The sequence below is a fragment of the Mustela nigripes genome, chromosome 6 (genome assembly GCF_022355385.1).
Source record: "Mustela nigripes isolate SB6536 chromosome 6, MUSNIG.SB6536, whole genome shotgun sequence".
Lineage (NCBI taxonomy): Eukaryota > Metazoa > Chordata > Mammalia > Carnivora > Mustelidae > Mustela > Mustela nigripes.
The window spans coordinates 544,224-563,863 of NC_081562.1; the positions used below are offsets into that span (position 1 = coordinate 544,224).

The window sequence follows — 19,640 nt, forward strand, 5'->3', positions numbered from 1 at the left end:
AGGTTCTGGAGTCTGACCGGCCGTCCTTACTCCGCTCCCCACAGCTCCCTACCCCCTTGTCTTACTTGGCTCAAGACTCCTCGACACCGCCCCCCCACTCCTGTGGCTTCCCGATCTCCGGGGCCACCACGGCCTCCCGCCTCCCCAGCCTGGTTCCCTGAGCTGTAGCCCCACAGCTGCTGCACCCAGGCCTTGGGGACTCGGGCCATGCTGCCCTGCTTGCCCTGGTCCCGCACAGATGCAGGGGAGGCTCCTGGGCACAGGCAGGAAGGCAGCTGTGGGGCCTGCTGGCATCCATGGGGCTTTGCACGATGCCCAGTGGTCCCTGCTGCTGTGAGGGCTGAAGCTATGGTGGGGGCCCTGACAATGAGGCTGACCCACGTCGGGTGCCACTGGCAATGCCTGCCGATGGATGCACAGAGCGCCCGGGCCTGGCTCCCCGCCAGCCACCAGGGCGCCCCGACCCCCACTGGGCTCTGCACTGATGCCGGCTATGAAACATGTTTCCTCTGTCCCAGGATTTTAACGTCCACCACCAGACGGGAACGCACTGTCCCTGACAGAGCTCCTGCCCCGGGAGACGCATCTGGACGGCAAAGCTCCTGAGAACGACGGGTTTGCTGAGAAGCAAGTGCTCTGAAGCTGGGGTCTCTGAGCCCACAGCAGGCCGACGGGCCGTGTTTTCCCAGAAGAGGTGGAGATCCGGGAAGAGAAGAGAGAGCTGCTCAGATGGTCTCCTGGGTCCAGACAGCTGAGCGGCCTTCCTCGGGGGTGGAAGGGCCAGGTTGCATTCACTGTCCTGTGGCCCTGGCCTTTACACAAACCCACGAAGCCTGGTCTCAGCTCGGGTGTAGGTGGCCATTGGTCCTTGGGCCATGAGGCCACGGTGGCCAAGAACACAGCCCCTGAGACCCACAGCCAACTTGAAGCCCTGCTGGGATCTTGCAGAGAGCCGCTGGTGTCGCCACCAGCACAGGGAGCAAGAACCATTCACGTTCTGCCTCCAGCTGGCCTAGGGCACCCCTCAGTACAAGGCGTCCTCCCCTACTGCTGGGGTGAGGACCTGGTAGGCCCCACAACTCTTCTGCTGATGGCAGCAGTGTCAACTCAGTCACTACAGCGTGTCCAATCTCCAAGATGCTAATCAAAACCCCAAACTCAATTTAGCACCTTAGCTTCTCATTCCCCAAACCAGGCCCTGCATTAGCTTATGGGGTGCCGGGGAGAGAGGTCCTCCGCCCCCAGATACCCGCTGTGGCTTCAGGGCCTCTGGGGAGAAAGCAGGTGTGGGGTACTCAGGCCGAGGCAGCCCTGCCTCCCCGTTTGACCTGTGCCTGTGCCAGAGGCTGAGGCTCCCGCCTGAAGGAAGCTGGCACACAGTGCATCCCACTTTGCTGGAGGCCTCCCCTTCCTCCAGCTCCAGCAGCCCTGGGGACATGGGTGCTGGGTAGCCTGCAGGGGCAGGGGGCTCTCCGCTGCCCCGTCTCGGCCAGCACAAGTTCACCACCTGCTCACCCAGCGCCCCCAGCTCCCACACGCCCTCTGGCCTCTTCCATTCTCCAGTGGGTAAAGGGCCTGAGGACCGACAGCCTGACATGGGTCTCAAGGTATTTCTAGGAAAATCTGCCCAGGATCACTGCCTCTCGCTTCTGTTCACTGCTAAAGTTTCGAAGGAGTGCTCCTTGTTTTCGTAGCGGAGGCACTGAGAGACCACGCCACTTGGTTCATCTTACCGAGGGAGCCCCGAGACCCACGGTTCCAGGGCTCTAGTGTGTCAGGGGCTGTGGTGGGCTAAAATGCAGACTGCAAAGCCCATCCCTCAAAGTGGTCGCAGTGGGGCTGAGGAAGAACTCTGCAGATTAGCCAGCAGACCAGCCCCACGGGAGAGCACGGGGCCTTGTCCTTCAGATGACAAGTTAGAAGGCTCTTTCCTGTTTCCCCGTCAACCCCGATTTCACTGCTACTGTGTTTGGCCCCACAGAACCTCTGCCCTCGGGCTCGGATGGGACTGCCTGGAACTGCGGATCCCTGCGGGCCTGCGAAGCGCCCGTCTGAGCGGCTGGGACAGAGTGCTGGCCAACGTCCCCTCTGGAATGGGAGGGGGAGTGTGAGTTCTCTGCCCCCCTCCCTCCCCCGGGCGCAGCGCAGTGTAGGCAGGAGCAGAGCCCGGCTGCAGGGGTGGCAGGACTGCGGGGGCCACAGGAACGGGGATCCGCGTGCTTACCAGCAGGGGGTTGTAGGCGCCGCACGCCCCAAAAGCGTTTTCGTCCCGTAGGTACACCTGCCGGGACATCAGTCTCTCCAACATAGAGACGCTCAGCCCGTAGGCCATGGCGAGTCTGGACTTAATGACGGGTCCGAGCTGCATGGGGTCTCCGGCAAGGACAATCTGCAGCACATGAATGGGCAGCCACGCTAGAGCAGGGGACAGTGGAGTGGTCCCACACGCTCACTGCCACAGCCAGGGGAGGCCCAGGACACAGGTGTGGGGGCCCCGGGCAGGCAACAGCCCAGCCTCCCGCCTTCTGATGGCCGACTGAGGGTCCCTGAGTGCAGGCTGGAGGGCAGCAGAGACTCAGACCGGCCGGGCAGCCTCTGCCCCAGTCATCTGAGCGCGTGCCGCACCCTAACCCTCCTGGACGCTGCCTTTGCCCGCCCGTCCTGCCAGCTCCTGGCCCACGTGGCAGCCAAACCAGATGTGCTCCCTGCTCGGTCTCTGTGCCGCCCCTGCACGGGACACTCGGAATGGGAGGAGGCCGGTGTCTGGGGGCCAGAAGCTGGAGCGGTCCCGCAAGGACACACGTGTGCTGAGAGCAGGCTAAGGGGAGCTTAAGAGGACCCCAGGCCATGCCCAGGGTGAGCACTAGGAGGCAGCAGGTGTGAGTGGGAGAAGTGCCAAAGCATCAGCCTAGGGTAACGGGGGTCAGCAGCGAGGGGCAGGGGAGGGGCGGAGTGGTCAGTCCCCGGGCGGCGAGCCAGGGCCGTGCCTGCAGGTCCCCACCCAGCTGCACAGTAGCTCTTGGTGCTGTTTGAAAAGCGAATCCAAAGGCAGAGCGGCCCTTCCCTGTCCTCGAGGTGTGAGATACGGGACCCAACACAAGGCCCAGCTTCAGAGCCTCTGGGTCCTTAGCACGTCACCCGAGCCTGTCACCCACTCTGGGGCTGTTCTGGGCAGAGAACCACGCAGCAGACAGACCTTACCTGGCCGTTGGCGTCTGAAACCAGCCCCAGTGGAATAAGGCATTCTGGCTCACTCGCCTGTCCTGCTTCGTCCACAAACACGTGTGTAAAATGTCCGACTCTAAAGCCAAAGATGTTCTCGATGGTCATTTCTGTCAAGCAACAGCCAACACACACTGCACGGCCACATCTGCCCCCGCCCCTGGCAGGCTGGCCCAGAAAGTGGGACTGTCTGGTCTGGATGAACTACAGGTCGCCGGCACCGGGGACTCTGGATGCGGGGTCAGTCGTGTTTTTAAGTGGCCTCCGAGGCAGACAGGGTGAGCGGTGGGAGTACGCAGTAATGGGAGACTGTGCGGGCAGGCCCGTGAGGGGCCCCATCGGAGCAGATGCTCTTCCCGTTTGAGGCCTGGCTGGGACACAGCTTGACTGCCCACAAACCACATGATCCTGGGCAGGTCGTGGTGCCTCTGTGCCTCAGTTTCCCCGACTTGGTGGATGTGAGAACAGGATGAGCTTGTCCATCGGAGCGATGCCCCACCGGGAGTCGGATTACCACCCCACCACGACACCCATAGGTCCCTCCCTACGAAAGACGGGAAAATCACACACTTCCATTCTTCTACCTCATGTCCCAATTCCTGATGAAGAAACTCAACGTTACATATCTTTCTTAGGATGTAAGCACTTGAGTTTTCAATTCTTAATAACTGGGTTAAAGTTATTTCTATCAGTTTACACGGGTCCGTGTTTACACCCTCTCAGCCTCGTGCAGCCCCAGCTCCCTGCTGGCTCCCCAACTGCTGGGGGGGGGGTTCCGCCCTCACTCTCTGGGCTCTGGCCTGGCCCCCAGCCCCTGTCCTCATATCCTGCCCTGCACGGAAGCTGCACGAGGACAGCGACGCTACTTGTGTGGGTCCCCGCGGCCCGAGCCCCAGCCATGCCCACCTCACACCTATCTGGTAGAAGAGCCCGGCGCTGCTGCACGTGGTGATGACGACCCTGAAGCGCGAAGCCTTCCAGATGTCCTCTCCCTCCTTGCAGTACGGCTTGAGGGCGTCGGCCACGGTCTGCGGGAAGGGGTGTGGCCAGCTCACTTTCCAAGTATGACCTTCAAGTGTTTCTTTTTTTTTAAAAAATATTTATTTATTTGGCAGACAGAGATCACAAGCAGGCAGAGGGAGAGAGAGAGGAGGAAGCAGGCTCCCCACTAAGCAGAGAGCCCGATGCGGGGCTCGATCCCTGGACCCTGGGATCATGACCCGAGCTGAAGGCAGAGGCTTCACCCACTGAGCCACCCAGGCGCCCCTCAAGTGTTTCTTTAAATTGGACATCATCACAAAGCTGAAGAGAGTTCTAAAACAGAATGCCCCGTTCCCACTTCTTAGTTCCAACTGTTTTCTTAAACCAGAATATTTTACAACTTCCTGTCAACTTATCCCATGTTCTACAGACTCCTCAGCCCCAAAGAGAGCACAAAATCCTGCAGATCTTTCTCCCAAAACAACTGTATACATTTCCTAGATTCCGTTTCTTTTATTAAGCAAACCAAAAGCTTCTAATTTTCCTAAAGGAATATTTATAGATAAATCACTAAAACAGAGCCCAAAAGGAACAATACATTTGGGTATCAAATAAGAGAAAAACACCCGCATTCAATAAAGTGGAGAACGCCCAGGGCTCCTGGGTGGCTCAGGTCGTGGTCTCAGGGGCATGAGATGGAGCCCGGAGCTGGGCTCAGCACTGGGTGGAGGATCCCCCGGAGACTCTCCCCCATCCCCTCCGCCTGCTCTAACCAAACACCCATGGGGAATGCCTGGCTCCCAGAGAACGGAGAATGCCGCTACCGTCAGGTGCGGGCGGGCGGGACCCGTCCACCCCGGCCGGCTGCGGCGCTCACCTCCTCGAACCTGCAGGTGGCGTTGACGCGGACCATGGCGCCAGGCCGCAGCACCTGGCTGTCGTGCAGCCGCAGACACACGAGGTCGGCCGCACTGTTGGAAGGTGCACACACCAGTATCCGACTGTCCGGCAAAGCGTAGTATACCTTCGACCAGGACACAAGACACACAGGGGCATAAATGTCCACCTGTCCAGGGCCCATGCTCACACCAGCCCCTTCTGTGCCTGAGGCCCAGCCGCGGACACACGCAGGGATGGTCCTGCCCCCTCACGTGCGTGTGCCAGCAAGACACGAGAGGATTTGAGACTTCTCTGTTCTCCGGGACCCTAACCTACCCCCTCCAGGCCTCCAGGACCCTAACCTAACCGCCCCCCCACACCGCACCGAGGCAGAGACGGCATCAGATCGGTTCGGTGCGTGGCTCGCACATCGTGCCTGCGGTACACTCAGCACTCGGCTACTGGCCTGAATCCTGAATGACACAAACGCCTCCACAAGCTCCGTCTTAAACACAGACACGGACACTTCTGCACAACACTGCCTTAGCTACTGTTAAGAGAACTTTTCTGCAACAAGATTCCATGTGACTGAATGGTCAGCCATTCCTTTTTTTCTTTCTAAGGATTTTATTTTTCAGTTCTCTCTACACCCAACATGGGGCTCAGACCCAAACCCTGAGATCAAGAGTTGCGCGCTCCCCTGAGCAGTCAGGCGCTCCAGAACGGTCGGCCACTCGGTAAAGACAGAGTCCTTTCTAAACCTATGGGATAAGCTTTGAAAATCCTACATATTCCCTTAAACACTGAAACAAACGTGGCCACCCATGAAATAACTGGGATTTTTTCAAGCTTGTCCTTACTTCCCGACAACACACGCGTGGCACTCGGCCAAGGCCGCTCCCTGAGGTTACCTGTAAGACAGCCTCTATAATTGTCACTGTCTTCCCGGTTCCAGGAGGTCCAAAAAGAATATACGGGAGCGGGCGACAGTCCCCACTCAGGATTCTTCTAACAGCTAACTTCTGGTTTTCGTTGAGCACGGGATTGAAAAATTCCTTTTCTCTCGCCCTGGGGACCTGCGCTTCGTTTACTGTATCCAAAGTGAGAACCAGTGTCAGGCAGAGGTCAAACACCTTGGCACGACAGGAGCACAGGTCAGCAGGGGCCATCACGACGGCCACGATGTAGCCGGTCGGGTGCCCGCTACTGAGCTGTACTCCACTGGGCAGAGTCGGGAAAGTCAACTTCATCTCCTGAGAGCCGAGATGCGGCCACTCAGGACGTGTGCAGCATCGCCTAGCCCTGGGGTCTGAGACGCGGGCTGGGGGAGGCCTGCAGAAAGAGCCTGTAGTCACGTTCAAGTACTGAGCCGTACCCTCACGTCACCACTAGGTATCCGGTCAGGACAGGAGTGTCCATCTCTCTGGCTGTAGCCCCCGCCCAGGTCCCAACTGGTCCCCTCTGGGCAGGAGGGAGTGTCTCGAGGGGCCTATCTTCCAGGCCAGGGTTCCCAAGGCTGCCCTGGCAGCCCTCACCATACGCACCCCGATGAGCTGACTTTTCCGCAAAGGCCGCCGGGCCCGGTGAGGCCTGGGCATCAGGCCGCCTCTCCTTGGCTGCAGGCTTGGTGTGGTCCTTCGTGGCTTTCCTAGGCTAGAGACAATCATGTAGAAAAACAGCCTTGAAAAAAAAAGGCTTTGTATCTACACCGGTTTAGAGAGTGACATAAACACCTGCCCACGTTCTCCGTGTTTTGTTTAACAACTGCATGGCTCATAGGTTTCAAAACGCAGCAAAAAAGATTTCTTTTTTGAATTCCCTTACAAAAGTTAACACGAACCCAGTAAATCCTGGTAACGATGCCAGATCAAAGGGTGACGCTTATCTGATACGGCATCTTTTCTCTTCCTGCATCCTTCCCAGTGCTCACCTACGAGGGGAAACCCACGTGGCTGAAGGCAAATCCTTGTCCCCTGCCCCCCAGGATCCCTGGGCAGAAGCCCTTCCTCCGCAGCGGGAATGAGCCCTGCCAGGAATGGCTCCGGGGAGCTTTGGCTCCGAGGGGACCGTTGTGTGCCTTCTGGGTGCCGCCAAGGGCCGGCAGGTCCTGGTCGGCCGCATTCCGCATCCTGCCCAAGAACTGGTCCTGTGGGTGTTTCAACACACCCGCTCTGGCCCGGACCGAGGGAAGTGGTTTCGGGCCTCCCGTGCCGCAGACCATGCTGTGGCCGACAGCTCCGCGCACTCATCTGTGAGTGGTCACAGGCTCACTGTGTTCTGAGGATCTAGTTGGCGTTATTCAACTGTCGCACAGCAGCCCACCTAACACAATGACTTCTACAGGATAAATTCTAGAAGTGAAATTTCACAAAGTTCCTCGTTAAAAATGGTATGCATGCTGAGTTTTAGTCCAGAAGGTCACAGCTGTTTCCCTTCCCCGACGCTGAGTGTTCAGAGTGTCATGGGCACACGTTAACATGCACCATCTAAAGCACACAACTCGACAAGATGACCCAGGGACACGCGCGACAGGCTAAACAGCCCTGCTGAGTCGACAAGATGCGGCTTCAGAACGCCCCCGCTGTCCAGGGCGCGGTTACCTTTCCCAGAACGCGCCGCACGTGAAGTCCAGATGGTGCACTTCCACCGTGGACTTCCGTAGCCGCTGGGAAGCCCACGGACACTGTCCTGTGCACGACAGCCGGCTGCTGTCACTGTGGAGAACCGTTGCACCCAAGCAACAGTGCCGTTCCTCTCTCCACTTGTACGTGGATGGCCCCTACTGAGCGTGCTGTTGTGAATGTCTGCACACTAGCCCTTACGTGGACATGGGTCTTCTGTCTCTGGGGCCAGCGCCAGAAGGGAAGTGGCCGGACTGTATGGCCAGTGTGGGCCGAGATTTCTGGAGAAAATCTTTCAAACGCAGCTTGTGCAAGGCTCCCGTCTCCGCACACGCTCACGACCCTTTGTCCAGTTGGTCCTTCTCATTTGTCTGGTCACTCTCATCCACATGCAGTGGTGGCTCACCGTGGCTGTTCCCTAATGACGAATGCCGAACATCTTCCCATGGGATTTACTCACCATCTGTATACACGGCCCGACGACCGTTTGTCTTACGGGGGTGCAAAAGCGGTCCGCGTTCTGTAGAAACTGTACTTGGCATTTTGAATCTGGATCTTTTCCGTGCTAGTGATCTGTGGTACGATCCCTCGTGATCCTGGGCCGCGGCCACAGTTCCCAGTCAGCCCGCGATCACGAGATGGGACAGCCGAGACCCTGACAGCCTCGCCGTCTTTCCCCTCGAGTACGGTGCGTGGTCCGTTACACAAGGTATTTGACGTTTGGTTATAAAGATGCTTTGTATTAGCTTATTTTGCCCCAGTGTTCTGACCATATTTGAGGGCAGCTGGGCTAAGCTTCGGTGTCTGGTAGGTTAGGTGTGTTACGTCCATTTCCAACTGATGCTATTTTCAACTGGTGCCAGGTTTAACTGCATGTGACCCCGCTGTAAGCCAAGGGAGGCCTATATATTCTCTGGTGAAGTGTCTGTTCATGTCTCTGGTTCAGTTTTAAGAGTCTCATGGTCTAGCGATAAGCTGCCTTTTGTCTTAACCGTGTCTTTTGAACAGCAGAATGCTTCACTTTACTGGAGTTCAAACTTACCAATTTTTTAAGAATCACATTTTTGGCATCACATCTAAAAACTCTATGCCTTACCTAAAGATATTAAGATTTTCCTCTTGGGCTGCCTGAGTGGCTCAGTTGGTTAAGCATCCTCCTCTTGGTCTCAGCTCAGGTCATGATCTCAGGGTTGTGGGGGAGTCCCGCACTGGGCACACTGGGCTCTGTGTTGGGCGTGGAGCCTGCTTAAGTTCCTCTCTATGGCTCCCCACCCTGCTTGCACTCTCAAAAATGAAAGATTCTTAAATGTTGTTTTCTAGAAGTTTGAGGTTTTAGGCTATGATCCGTTTTGTTTGTAGTTTAGGCAATGATCCACTTTGAATTACCTTTGTGAAGGCAGTGAGGTACAGAGCCGGGCACATACCCTCGCGTACAGACACCTCACTGCCCTGGTGCCTTTCGCTAGATTCTCCTTTCCCTACTCTGCTTGCCCTGCACCTCTGTAGAAAGTCAGTCATCCAAATCCACGTGGGTCCATCTCTAGGCTTACATTTCATTCCACTGGAACAGGCTTATCTTGACAACAGTGCCGCACCGTCTTAATTATTGTACTTTGTGAAATGTTTCAAGATCGGGTACTGTGGGTTCTGAGTTTATTGTTGTTCTTCAGAGTTGTTCTGAGAAGTCTAGGCCTTTTGCATTTCCACTTACAAAAACATCTGCTACGATTTGACCGGACCAGCAGAGTTGAGAGGCTGCTCTGGGTCATCTGACACACCAACAGCTTCTCTCATCAGTGTTGTGAGGTCTCTAGTGTAGTCTTGTACATCTTTTGTCAGATTTGTCCCTAATGTTGGGAACATTTGGACGCTACCTTGTATGGTGTTATAAATTCGATTCTGAGTACTTATGCCAGTAAATACACAAATTACTTCTGTATACCGACCTTATACCCTGTAAGCTTCTCACCTATTAGTTCCAAAGGCTTCTTTTTAGAGTCCATCAGATTTTACACATCAACAACACGGCTGCCTTTTATTTTTCTCGCCGAATTGCTGGTCTACAACCTCCCGCACAGTGTTAAACGTAAGTGGCAGGACAGGAAGTGCCCTGACTTTCACGGGAAAAATACATTTTGTCACTCACTCTGTAGGTTTTTTGTAGGTGAAGGAAGTTCCCGTCCATTTCTAGTTTGCTAAACTTTTTGATCAGGAATGGATGTTGGATTTTGTCAGATGCTTTTTTTTTTTTTTTTTTAGATTTTATCTATTTGACAGAAGAGAGAGAGATCACAAGCAGGCAGAGAGGCAGGCAGAGAGAGGGGGTGGGGGAAGCAGGGTCCCTGCCGAGCAGAGAGCCCAATGCGGGGCTCGATTCCAGAACCCTGAGATCATGACCTGAGCCGAAGACAGAGGCTTAACCCACTGAGCCACTCAGGTGCCCTTGTCAGATGCTTTTTCTGTGTCTGCGGGTTTAGGTTTGTTCACAGGATGAATATCACGGACTGGGAGTTTGGAACGTTAAACCAGCCTCTCATTCCTGGTGCGAACCACCGTCCTGGTCTCTCATATATACCTATACATACGTGCACGAGTTCTCTAGAAAAATGACCAACAGGATGTATGTATACATAGGTAAAAAGATTTATTATAAGAGATTGGCTTACATGACTGCAGAGGCTGAGGAGTGTGAGGCCTGCCACTGGGAAGCTGGACACAGAGGGCAGGAAGAGAGATGGTCCCACCCAGGGCAGCTGGGCTGGAGAAGTCCCTGAGAGCCTGCCTGCTCTGTTTAGGTCTCACAGGAGGGATGCCCCCCTACCCTGACCGGGGCACCCACCCACATGATCTCACCCACAAACAAGATATAACCAGGCGTCCAACAGCCCAGGGCCCAGGGCAGCGGACACAGCCCCCTTACCGCCCCGCACTGCTCACCTCTCTTCTGTCCCATCCGCAGAGGCCTAGTGAGTCCCATCTCTGTCTCCTCCGGGATTCTGGGAACTGGTGTCTTCATGCTTTCCCCTTATCAGTCTTGCTTGAGGTTGAGCAATTTCATTGATCTTCTCTGAGAATCAGCTTTCTGGGTTGGCTCACGGGTCCCTCCGCCGTTCTTCTGCATCCTGGAGTGCCGGTTTCTATGCCAGGGTCTCATTATTTGCTTTCCTTTCCTTGTTCTTATTTCTCTAGTGCTCTATGGAAGCACGAGGTCGCGGAGTTGAAACCTGTATCCCTCTTCACTTCGGGCACTCGGGGCCATGGATGGACTCCAGAGCCCCCAGCAGCAGCGTCTGGCTTCTGGCAGGCTGCAGCATCACTTTCATTTAGGCAGAAACATTTAAATTTCTTTATTGATTTCTTCTGTGATCTGGGGGTGACATATAAGTGTGTTTTCAGTTTCTCAACATTTGGGGATTTTCCAGAGATCTTCCTGCAATTGATTTCTAACTTGATTCTCAGTGGTTAGAGACTGTATTTTGTAGGACTTCAATCTCTTTTAAACTTGAGACTTCTTTTGTGGCCCCAAATAAAGTCTACAGTGGCGAATATTCTGTGTTTGCTTCTACACAAAGTGAACGTGTCCAGCTTCTACACAAAGTGAACGTGTCCAGCTCTTTCTGGGCCGTGTGCTCTACAAACACCCCTCAGCGGTGACCGGTCACTGTGCCTGGCATGGGGGGAGGCAGACACTGCGGACACTCACAGGGAGTCTGTCTGGTTCTCTCTGCTGCTTCATCAGCTTCCGTTTCATTCCTTTGAGACTGTTACTAGGTGCATATGTATCTGAGACTGTGACGCAGGCCTGAGGATTGTCTCTGTTACTGTGACACACTTACCCTGATCGCCTGTGCTCGGGAACCTCCTGACACTGACACAGCCCCTCTAGCTTTGTTTTGATTGCCTCTTTCTTCCATCTTTTACTTTTGACATATTTGTGTCTTTGTACTTAAAATGTGTTTCTTACCGGCAGCATATAGTTGGGCCTTTCCTTTTCACCCAGCCTGACCATCTCTCCTCCTTAACTGCCGTGCTCAGACCACGCACATGCACGTGGCTGCTGACAGCGACTAAACTCTCTTGTCCTGCTACTTGCTTTCTCGGTCTCAACTGTTCTAAGTACACAATTACAGCCAGAGACGTCAGCACCCCATCTACATCGATCGCTGTACAAGGGGGTAGGAAGTAAGTCAGGTTATGGTACGGTTGTCCGTGTGTCCCTCTTTTCTGCTTACCTTTGAAATAATTATTTTGTGGTTCCCTTGTATTTCCTTCGCTGGTCTAGCTCTTTATACTGCGATCTTCCTGGCTGCTCTACAGTTTAGAGCATGGATCTTCAACCGATCACACAGCGTAGGAAATGATACTCTTTCTCCCACTCCTGTTGCTGTTGCCACATATTTTACATCTACACACTACAAACTCTGTGATATGCTGTTACTATTTCAGCTTCAAAATGTCAATTACCTTTTAAAATCATGAGATTTTATTGTGGTGAGATTTCACTTCAGATCTACCCTCTTAGCATTCTACTCTTTTGATTCTAGGAGTCTGAATTTTTTAGAGCTCTCATATGAAAGAAATCATGCAGCATGTGTCCTTCTGGGACTGGCTTATTTCTCTGAGTATAACGTCCTCCAGGTCCACCCATGTTGTTACATTTTAGGGGATTTCCTTCTTTTTAAAAAGTCAATTATATTTTAAAGAAACGTTTTTTAAAAGAAAAAGTTATTTTAACGTGTGAACTTATTTATAATTTCTGGTCCACCTCTTTCGTCTGGGCAGACCCTCATGCCCACTGGCACCATTTCCATGTGCTGAAGGTGCATTGGTGGTATAGTGGTGAGCATAGCTGCCTTCCATGTGCTGAAGGGTTCTTGTGTCGCATGGCACAAGTCACCAAGTATCGGTCTCCCCCCATCCCTCAGCCCGAGCACATCTGAGGACGTTTTCACGGCTTCATTTCTGCAGTGTTTGCTGGGCGCGGTGTTCTGGGCCTGCTGGTGTCTCCTGCCAGCACCGTCAGCTACTCTGTAGCAATGAGACTTTTCTTGTTTCTAAGACTTGCTCTTTATAAGTGACTTTCAGGGATGTGACTGTCCTGTGCCTCCGTGCGGTCTTCTTCAGATCTCTTACACTTCGGGTCTGTCGGGGAGTCTCCTGAATACGTAGGGCTTATGGTTTTCATAACATCAGGAAAGTCTCTACTCACTATTTTTTCTGGTGTTTCGTACACTTCCCTCTCTGGGATTCCAACTGCACGGATGTGAGCCTGCTAGAAAGTGTCCCACGGCTCACTCAAGTTTTTTTCTTTTTAATACACTATATTTTAGAGCCTTTAAAAAAACCGTTTTATTCTGTTTCATCCTGTCAAGTTTCTGTTAACTGTTCAAGTTCACTAGTCTTTCGGACTATAGTGTCTGGTCTGTTGTTAGTTGTCTATTTTTCATCTTAGACATTGAAGTTTTTGTCTTTAAAAGAGAAATTTGTCTTTTATTGTTTGTATCTCTGCTGAACACGCTTTTGTGTTCCTCTCCCTTAACATCCTATGGAGTATAGTCATAGTAACTGTTTTAATGTCCTTTCCTGCTAATTGCTGTCACTGTGGTTTTTTGTTTTATTTTTTTAGTTGATTTCAACAGACTGAAATTTCTTAAACAAGCTGTGTTTTTCAGTTTATTTCTGGATTAGGTACCAGACATTGTGAATTTTACACCTTGATGGGTGTGTATTTTTGTATTCCTGCAACGATCCTTGAATTTTGTTGTGGGATGTGGCTGCATTCCGTGGAGGCCACTCTCTGCCCATCTGACGGTGAGGCAGCGGGCGGTGCAGGGCAGGGCTATCTGCACTGCTCCAGCAACCCCCTCTGAGGACTCCAGTCGCTGCTCTGTGAGTTCTCTGGCTGTGGGAACAAACCATGCCCAGCACTGTGGGGACTCACGGTTCTTCTCTGCTCTTGGGGTTACTTTCCCAGGCTCAAGTCTTTTGACCCCAAGAGCTCCATCTTCCCCGTGCTCTCCTCCAGCCGTGCGCCCCATGCACTCCACCCGCCTTGTCCCTGCACTGCCAGGCGTGTCTACAACTCTGTAGACCGCAGGCCTCGCCTTTCTGCTCCCCAGCCTGGGAACTCTGACGGCGCTGAGCTGGGGCAGTCACAGGGGCCACCTCAAGTCCTCCTCTCTCAGGAATCACTGCCCTTGGATATCTGATGTGCAAATGTCACCAACTGTTGTGCCATATGTTCTGTCTGATTTTAGATTATTTAAGGTAGGAAGGTAAATTCAGTCTCTCTAATTCCATTTTGGTTGATATACGGAATGCCCTTGAGTTTATGTGCAACTTAGCTAATCCATAAGAAGGCAATGTTCTGCATTTAAAAATATTAAGATTCAGCTACTCAGGAACGTTATTCATACAAATAGCAACATTTCCCCCAATTCAAATCTCCCATCAGGATCACAAACCCTCCTTGAGAGTCAGGCCATGGAGTGGGCCAGAGAGTGAGGTGACGGAGACAGTCTGCAGAGGACACTGTGCTGCTCTAGTGAAGACTTCTTTCTACTTTTTGATCAGGTAAGAAATAAAGATAATTTTAATGAAAACTTTCCGCTGTTTCCTTCACAGAATTTTTTGTGAATATGCAAGGTATTCAAAAACTCTCTTTTTTTGATTTTTGGAAAGAAGCTATAAAATGGCAAGAGAGTTTCTAATATATGTGCTGCCGAAGTGAGCATGGTAAAAGAGTTTCTAAGTATTAGACATAATTAGAAATTCGTATTTATTATAAATTTAAACATGCTCAGAAAAAGCAAATTCCGGGGCACCCGGGGTGGCTCAGCGGGTGAAGCCTCTGCCTTCGGCTCAGGTCATGATCCCAGGGTCCTGGGATCGAGCCCCGCATCGGGCTCTCTGCTCAGCGGGGAGCGTGCTGCCTCCTCTCTCTCTGCCTGCCTCTCTGCCTGCTTGTGATCTCTGTCTGTCAAATAAATTAAAAAAAAAAAAAAAGCAAGTTCCAACAGCACAGCACCACAGACTAGAACCTCCCACAGACATGGAGAATTCTCCTCATTACTGGAAACACAATGATAAATAAAACCACTTCTGTTTCACTCATGAAAATAAACAGAACAGCCAGGACAAGAGCGGGCGCCTAACAGGTGCTATGTTACTATTTACAGAACTGGGTTGGAGAAGGAAAAAGTGACTATCTTCTTAAGGGTCATAAAGATCACAAATGTTAATGACGACCTGGTGGATATCGATTCACCCAGACATGCTCTGTGCAGTCTATCATTACACAAATCTGCGTGAGTGCATACAGAAAGCGTGGAATTTTCACATAGCACGATGAGCTCACACGAACAGACCCGGATCCGGGTCATCCCCACCGACTCTCTGGGAGCCATCTCAGTCCTCTTTGTAGTTGCTCATCAACCTTCACACTAAATCCACAGTACAAATATCTTAGTTTTATTTGAGTTGTGATTCTGGGCTACCTGTGAGCTACACTCCTCTAACATTCCACACAACTGAGAGCCAGTATGTTATCTATTTAAATATTTCAATGTCGTCATATTGATACCTTGATGGTGGGCTGTGCGTCATTCTTGGTGTCTTGTGCATGGTTCCAACTCCCTGCTACTTGGGGAGACTGTAAAACGACTTCTTCTGGGAACAGCACTTTACAAACAAGGTAAGAAGGTAGACATTAGTGAAAAACTTAAAAAAGATGAATACAGGCACCCTGTGTAATTCAAATCTATGCTTTCCTTTCCCTTCTGGCTTCTGTACATGGCTTCTGGGCTACAGCAGGACATCGCAACTGTGCATAGTTCGCAAGGCAGCCGTCCGCCTATCTGGAGCTACAACAGCGAGTTTATACTAAGAGAGGAAAAGCGCAGGCAATGACTTCATTTTCAACGGTTTAAACTATTTTCATGCAGTTGAAATATTAAGAAAATACTGAGACCTGCCAATAGGAAGAAAACTTTGGACTGCATAGTTTTACTTGTAATATATGACTGAAGACACCATGTTTTATGCCAAATTTTACATGAAGCTTATAAAAATACTCTGGGAAGATGTAACACTATTATTCCACAAAAAAAATACCTTTAACACCTAAGTGGATGACGTGTTCAAGTGCAAAGTGACACCGTCTGCTTGTGGTCCTGCCAGAGAGAGAACAACGTGACGTAATACACCTCCAGTTTAGGAAATCTCAAGTCTAGCACTGGTTATGGAAATCTCCTAAGGTAACCTGAGCCAACCTGCTACTGAAACCTTTACACAAAAATTGTAAAGGGGCCACATTGGAGTCCGAGCTTGCGCCACTCTCACAGGCCCTGCGGGAGGCCAGAGTGCCAAGGGCGCACTTTACAGTGTGTGTCTGTACGCAACATTAGTCGGAGTTTTACAGAAAGACTTTAAACAGAGACATCCTGGTCTCAGGAGAGCAAGGACTCTTTCCTTTCTGGAAATATTTCTCTTTTAAAGATGAAAAGCACAACTAGAGGAAAAAAAAAAAAGAAATACGAGGCATTAGGGAAATATTAACACTACTACATCAACAGCAAACTAATTTTGATTGTAAAGATTTAAACTGGTGAAATTCACAACTGTTAAAAGATAAAACTGAGGCCTATTAATAATTTTTAAAAGTTTGGGCAAAAACTGATTCCAACCAGGCAGCACCCAGCCAGCAGGTGGAAAGGGGTCCCGAGGAGTTGTGCAGAATGAAGGACCTTTACGGCTAGAAGGAAGTGGGCGCAGGGAAATTATCCCGGGTCAAACAGGGGGTGGGTTATCACAAGCTCCTTTCCTTCAGGGGCAGGCAGGGGTCTGCTGGGCCGAACACCTCCCTGTCCTGACCAGGCAGGTCCCGGCTGACTGGCTGAAGATTCCGTTTCCGGGGGGACCCAGAACGGTAATTCCCTCCGGTGTGGTGGGTCTGCTGTTCTGTTTCTTAACACAACAAAAAGAATAAAAAGTGTAAAACCTCATCTTAAATGAAGCAAGACAAGGCCCAAAGTGCAAGCGAAGACAGACGTCTGTTTGGTAAGGGGCATCTGGCCTCCAACTAGGAAAGGTAGGAGCGCAGCTCCGTACTGGCTCAGAGTTCGGGCCATATACAGGTTTCTGGAAAACTCAGACTTGGGAGCTAAAATACCAAATGACTGTTTGGTGAGAGGTCGCCATCCAGACTCATCTGCACGGTATGGAATTGTGGGGGGTGGGGTGGGGGCGTGTGAAGCTGGAAAACCTGAGGGCACAAGCCCACCCCTCAGAGACCATCCCTTTAGGGTCCCAGGCGTGAAAGCTCCTGGTGACCTCACTCTGTTCCTTCAACGTAATCTTCAGCAAATACTAGCCTGGGATACAACAAAGTCCATCCAAGATGAGTAACAACCAGAATAGCACGTAAAGAGGATCACTTAAAGAGGAAGAAACTAGGGAAGGACTAAACGCCTCGTCCCCTTCCAGTGGGAGGCTTTCCAGCCTCTGTGCCTGGCTGAGCAGGGCCATCTCACTCTTCCAGAGGGGAAGGAAGGTTTCAAAATCTTTTAGAAGGCGAGGGGCACCTGGGTGGCTCATTCGGTTAAGTACCAAGCACCTGATTCTGGCTCCGGTCACGGTCTCAGGGCGGTGGGACCCAGGCCTGCGCCAGGCCTCACACTGGGCGTCGGTCATGGTCTCAGGGTGGTGGGACCCAGACCTGCACCAGGCTTCACACTGGGCGTGAGGTCTCCTTGAGATTCTCCCCCTCCCCCCCCCTCTGTCTCTCTAAAACAAGTAAATCTCAAAAAAAAATCTTTTGAAAGGCACAACAAAGACTGGGACATGGACCAAGCGAACATGGTGCCCGTGTCAGCCTGCAGATCACTGCCTACTTCCCAGAAGCGTGGAAAACAGAAACGGAGTAGTACTCAACAAGCCCCAGAAGCACAGTAAAGGAGGAATTCACCAAAATGAAAATAACAGTATGTTTTTCATTCTAGACATACAAGAAAGGTTTGATCCGACGTGATCCAGTGGAAACACTTCATCCTACAAACAAGCTGGAGATGATGATAATCTCAAGAAATGCCAAAAGGGCAATGAGTCTAACAGCTTAAAACAGAAGGCGATGAATAATTTCCTAATTTGATTAATCTAAAGACTAGCAAAATACCGAGAGGTGAAGTCCCAGGGGTCTTTGCCCGGACATACGAAACAAACCACAGAGCTGGAAAAACGGCGAGGGCACACACGGAACAGAAGAGGGAATGCTAGACAAGAATCCCAGAGGAGGACAAAGACTTGGAGGAAAAGAATGAAGAAAACTTCCCTAAGTACCAAGTATTGTTGAAAGGAGATCCCCAGCCGCAAAGATGCCTATTCTCCCTCCACGTCCGCATCTCTGTGGGGGAGGAGACGTATTTATTGCTTCACTATTTCTAACAGCCAACACTTGGGACCAGGTAACATGCACCCAGCACGAAACACCAAAATCACAAAGGAAGAAGTATCTTTTTTAAAATTTAATTTTATTTATTTACTTGACAGACAGAGATCAAAAGCAGGCAGAGAAGCAGGCAGAGAGAGGAGGAAGCAGGCTCCCTGCTGAGCAGAGAGCCCGATGCGGGGCTCGATCCCAGGACCCTGAGACCATGACCCCAGCCGAAGGCAGAGGCTCAACCCACTGAGCCACCCAGGCGCTCCAAGGAAGAAAGATCTTAAATGACCTCAACTTTCACCACCGGAATCTAAAGAGAAGCAAATGGAATCCAAAGTAAACGTGAGAGAGGAAATCACAAAGGCTGGAGCAGAAATAAATGAAATAAAAAATAGACACTAGAAAGTATGAATGAAGTCAAAAGTTGATTCTTCATAGGGCTGAGCTGATGAACCTCTTGCCCGACTCGTGGGGGGAAGAGAAGGTACACATCCCCACTGTCGAGGCGAGAGGGTGGCACCGCCTGTTGCCCACAGATCCAACAAGTGCTCCTACTAAGGAAATAATATGGTAATTCCACGCAAACAGATTAGATGACCGGGATGAAATGCACAAATTCCTTAGAGGATACATACTACCGAAGCTCACTGCACATAAAACAGATAACCTCAATGTTTACTGATTCACTAAATAAATCAAATATGCAGCTAATTATCCCCAAAGATGGAGGAGCAGGTGAAGCTTTTTTAGCTTATTGTAAGGCCAGTATCATCCTGATATCAAAATCAGACAAAAGATAATTTTAAGAAACTACAGACCAATACACCTCTGGAACACAGAGGCAAAAATTAATGAAATTGTAGCAAATCAATCTAATAATATATAAAAGGAAGTTCCAATATGGCTAAGTGGGGGATTATTCCAAGGATGCAAAGCCAATTCTGAAGTGGGGGACAAAGGCAGAAAGAAATGCAGATGAAATGAAGTTTCCTTAGAACCTGCAGCCCGGGGAAAAAAAAAAAAGATGCAAAAAAAAAAAAAAAAAAAACAACAACCCTTAAGAACCCACAGCCCGTTGACGAATGTGTGAGGCGGGCCGAGGGGAATGTGCCTCCAGGAGCTCCCAGCTGTCGTCCCGCTGCTGCCTTGCTAGAGGGAGACCAACCTGAGCTTGACAACCTGGCCTCCAGGATCCTGTGTCTCCTTTAGCAGATGAAGTCATGTTGGAAACTTCCGGTGTCTCTACCTCCCCTGGCTGCATAGTATATCAGCAGCAGCTCTTCACAATGCCAAGGCAGCAGCCCTTCCTGCCCAGGGGTCCCATCTCCGTGCTTTAATAAAACCCCCCTTTTTGCACCGAAGATGTCTCAAGAATTCTTTCTTGGTCGTCACTGGTTTTGAACCCCACCACTTAAAGCCACATCAGTTCTACATGAGAGTGCCAATCAGTCAACAACAATAACAACAACAAAAACAAAAAAACCCCATCAGTGTAACTGACT

At 51.3% G+C, this 19,640-nt stretch overlaps 1 protein-coding gene across 1 annotated transcript in view; it reads right to left on the reverse strand.

Moving 5' to 3' along the window:
- Positions 1–19,640, reverse strand: part of MOV10L1 (Mov10 like RISC complex RNA helicase 1) — a 62,071-nt gene that overhangs the window by 7,388 nt on the left and 35,043 nt on the right. Inside the window, exons 14-21 of the mRNA XM_059401729.1 lie at positions 15,816–15,874; positions 15,286–15,383; positions 6,627–6,735; positions 5,994–6,172; positions 5,081–5,227; positions 4,129–4,250; positions 3,202–3,301; positions 2,225–2,389 (exon numbers count right to left, since the gene is read on the reverse strand). Coding sequence (XP_059257712.1) covers positions 2,225–2,389; positions 3,202–3,301; positions 4,129–4,250; positions 5,081–5,227; positions 5,994–6,172; positions 6,627–6,735; positions 15,286–15,383; positions 15,816–15,874 — 979 coding nt within the window. The remainder of the gene's footprint in view (positions 1–2,224; positions 2,390–3,201; positions 3,302–4,128; positions 4,251–5,080; positions 5,228–5,993; positions 6,173–6,626; positions 6,736–15,285; positions 15,384–15,815; positions 15,875–19,640) is intronic.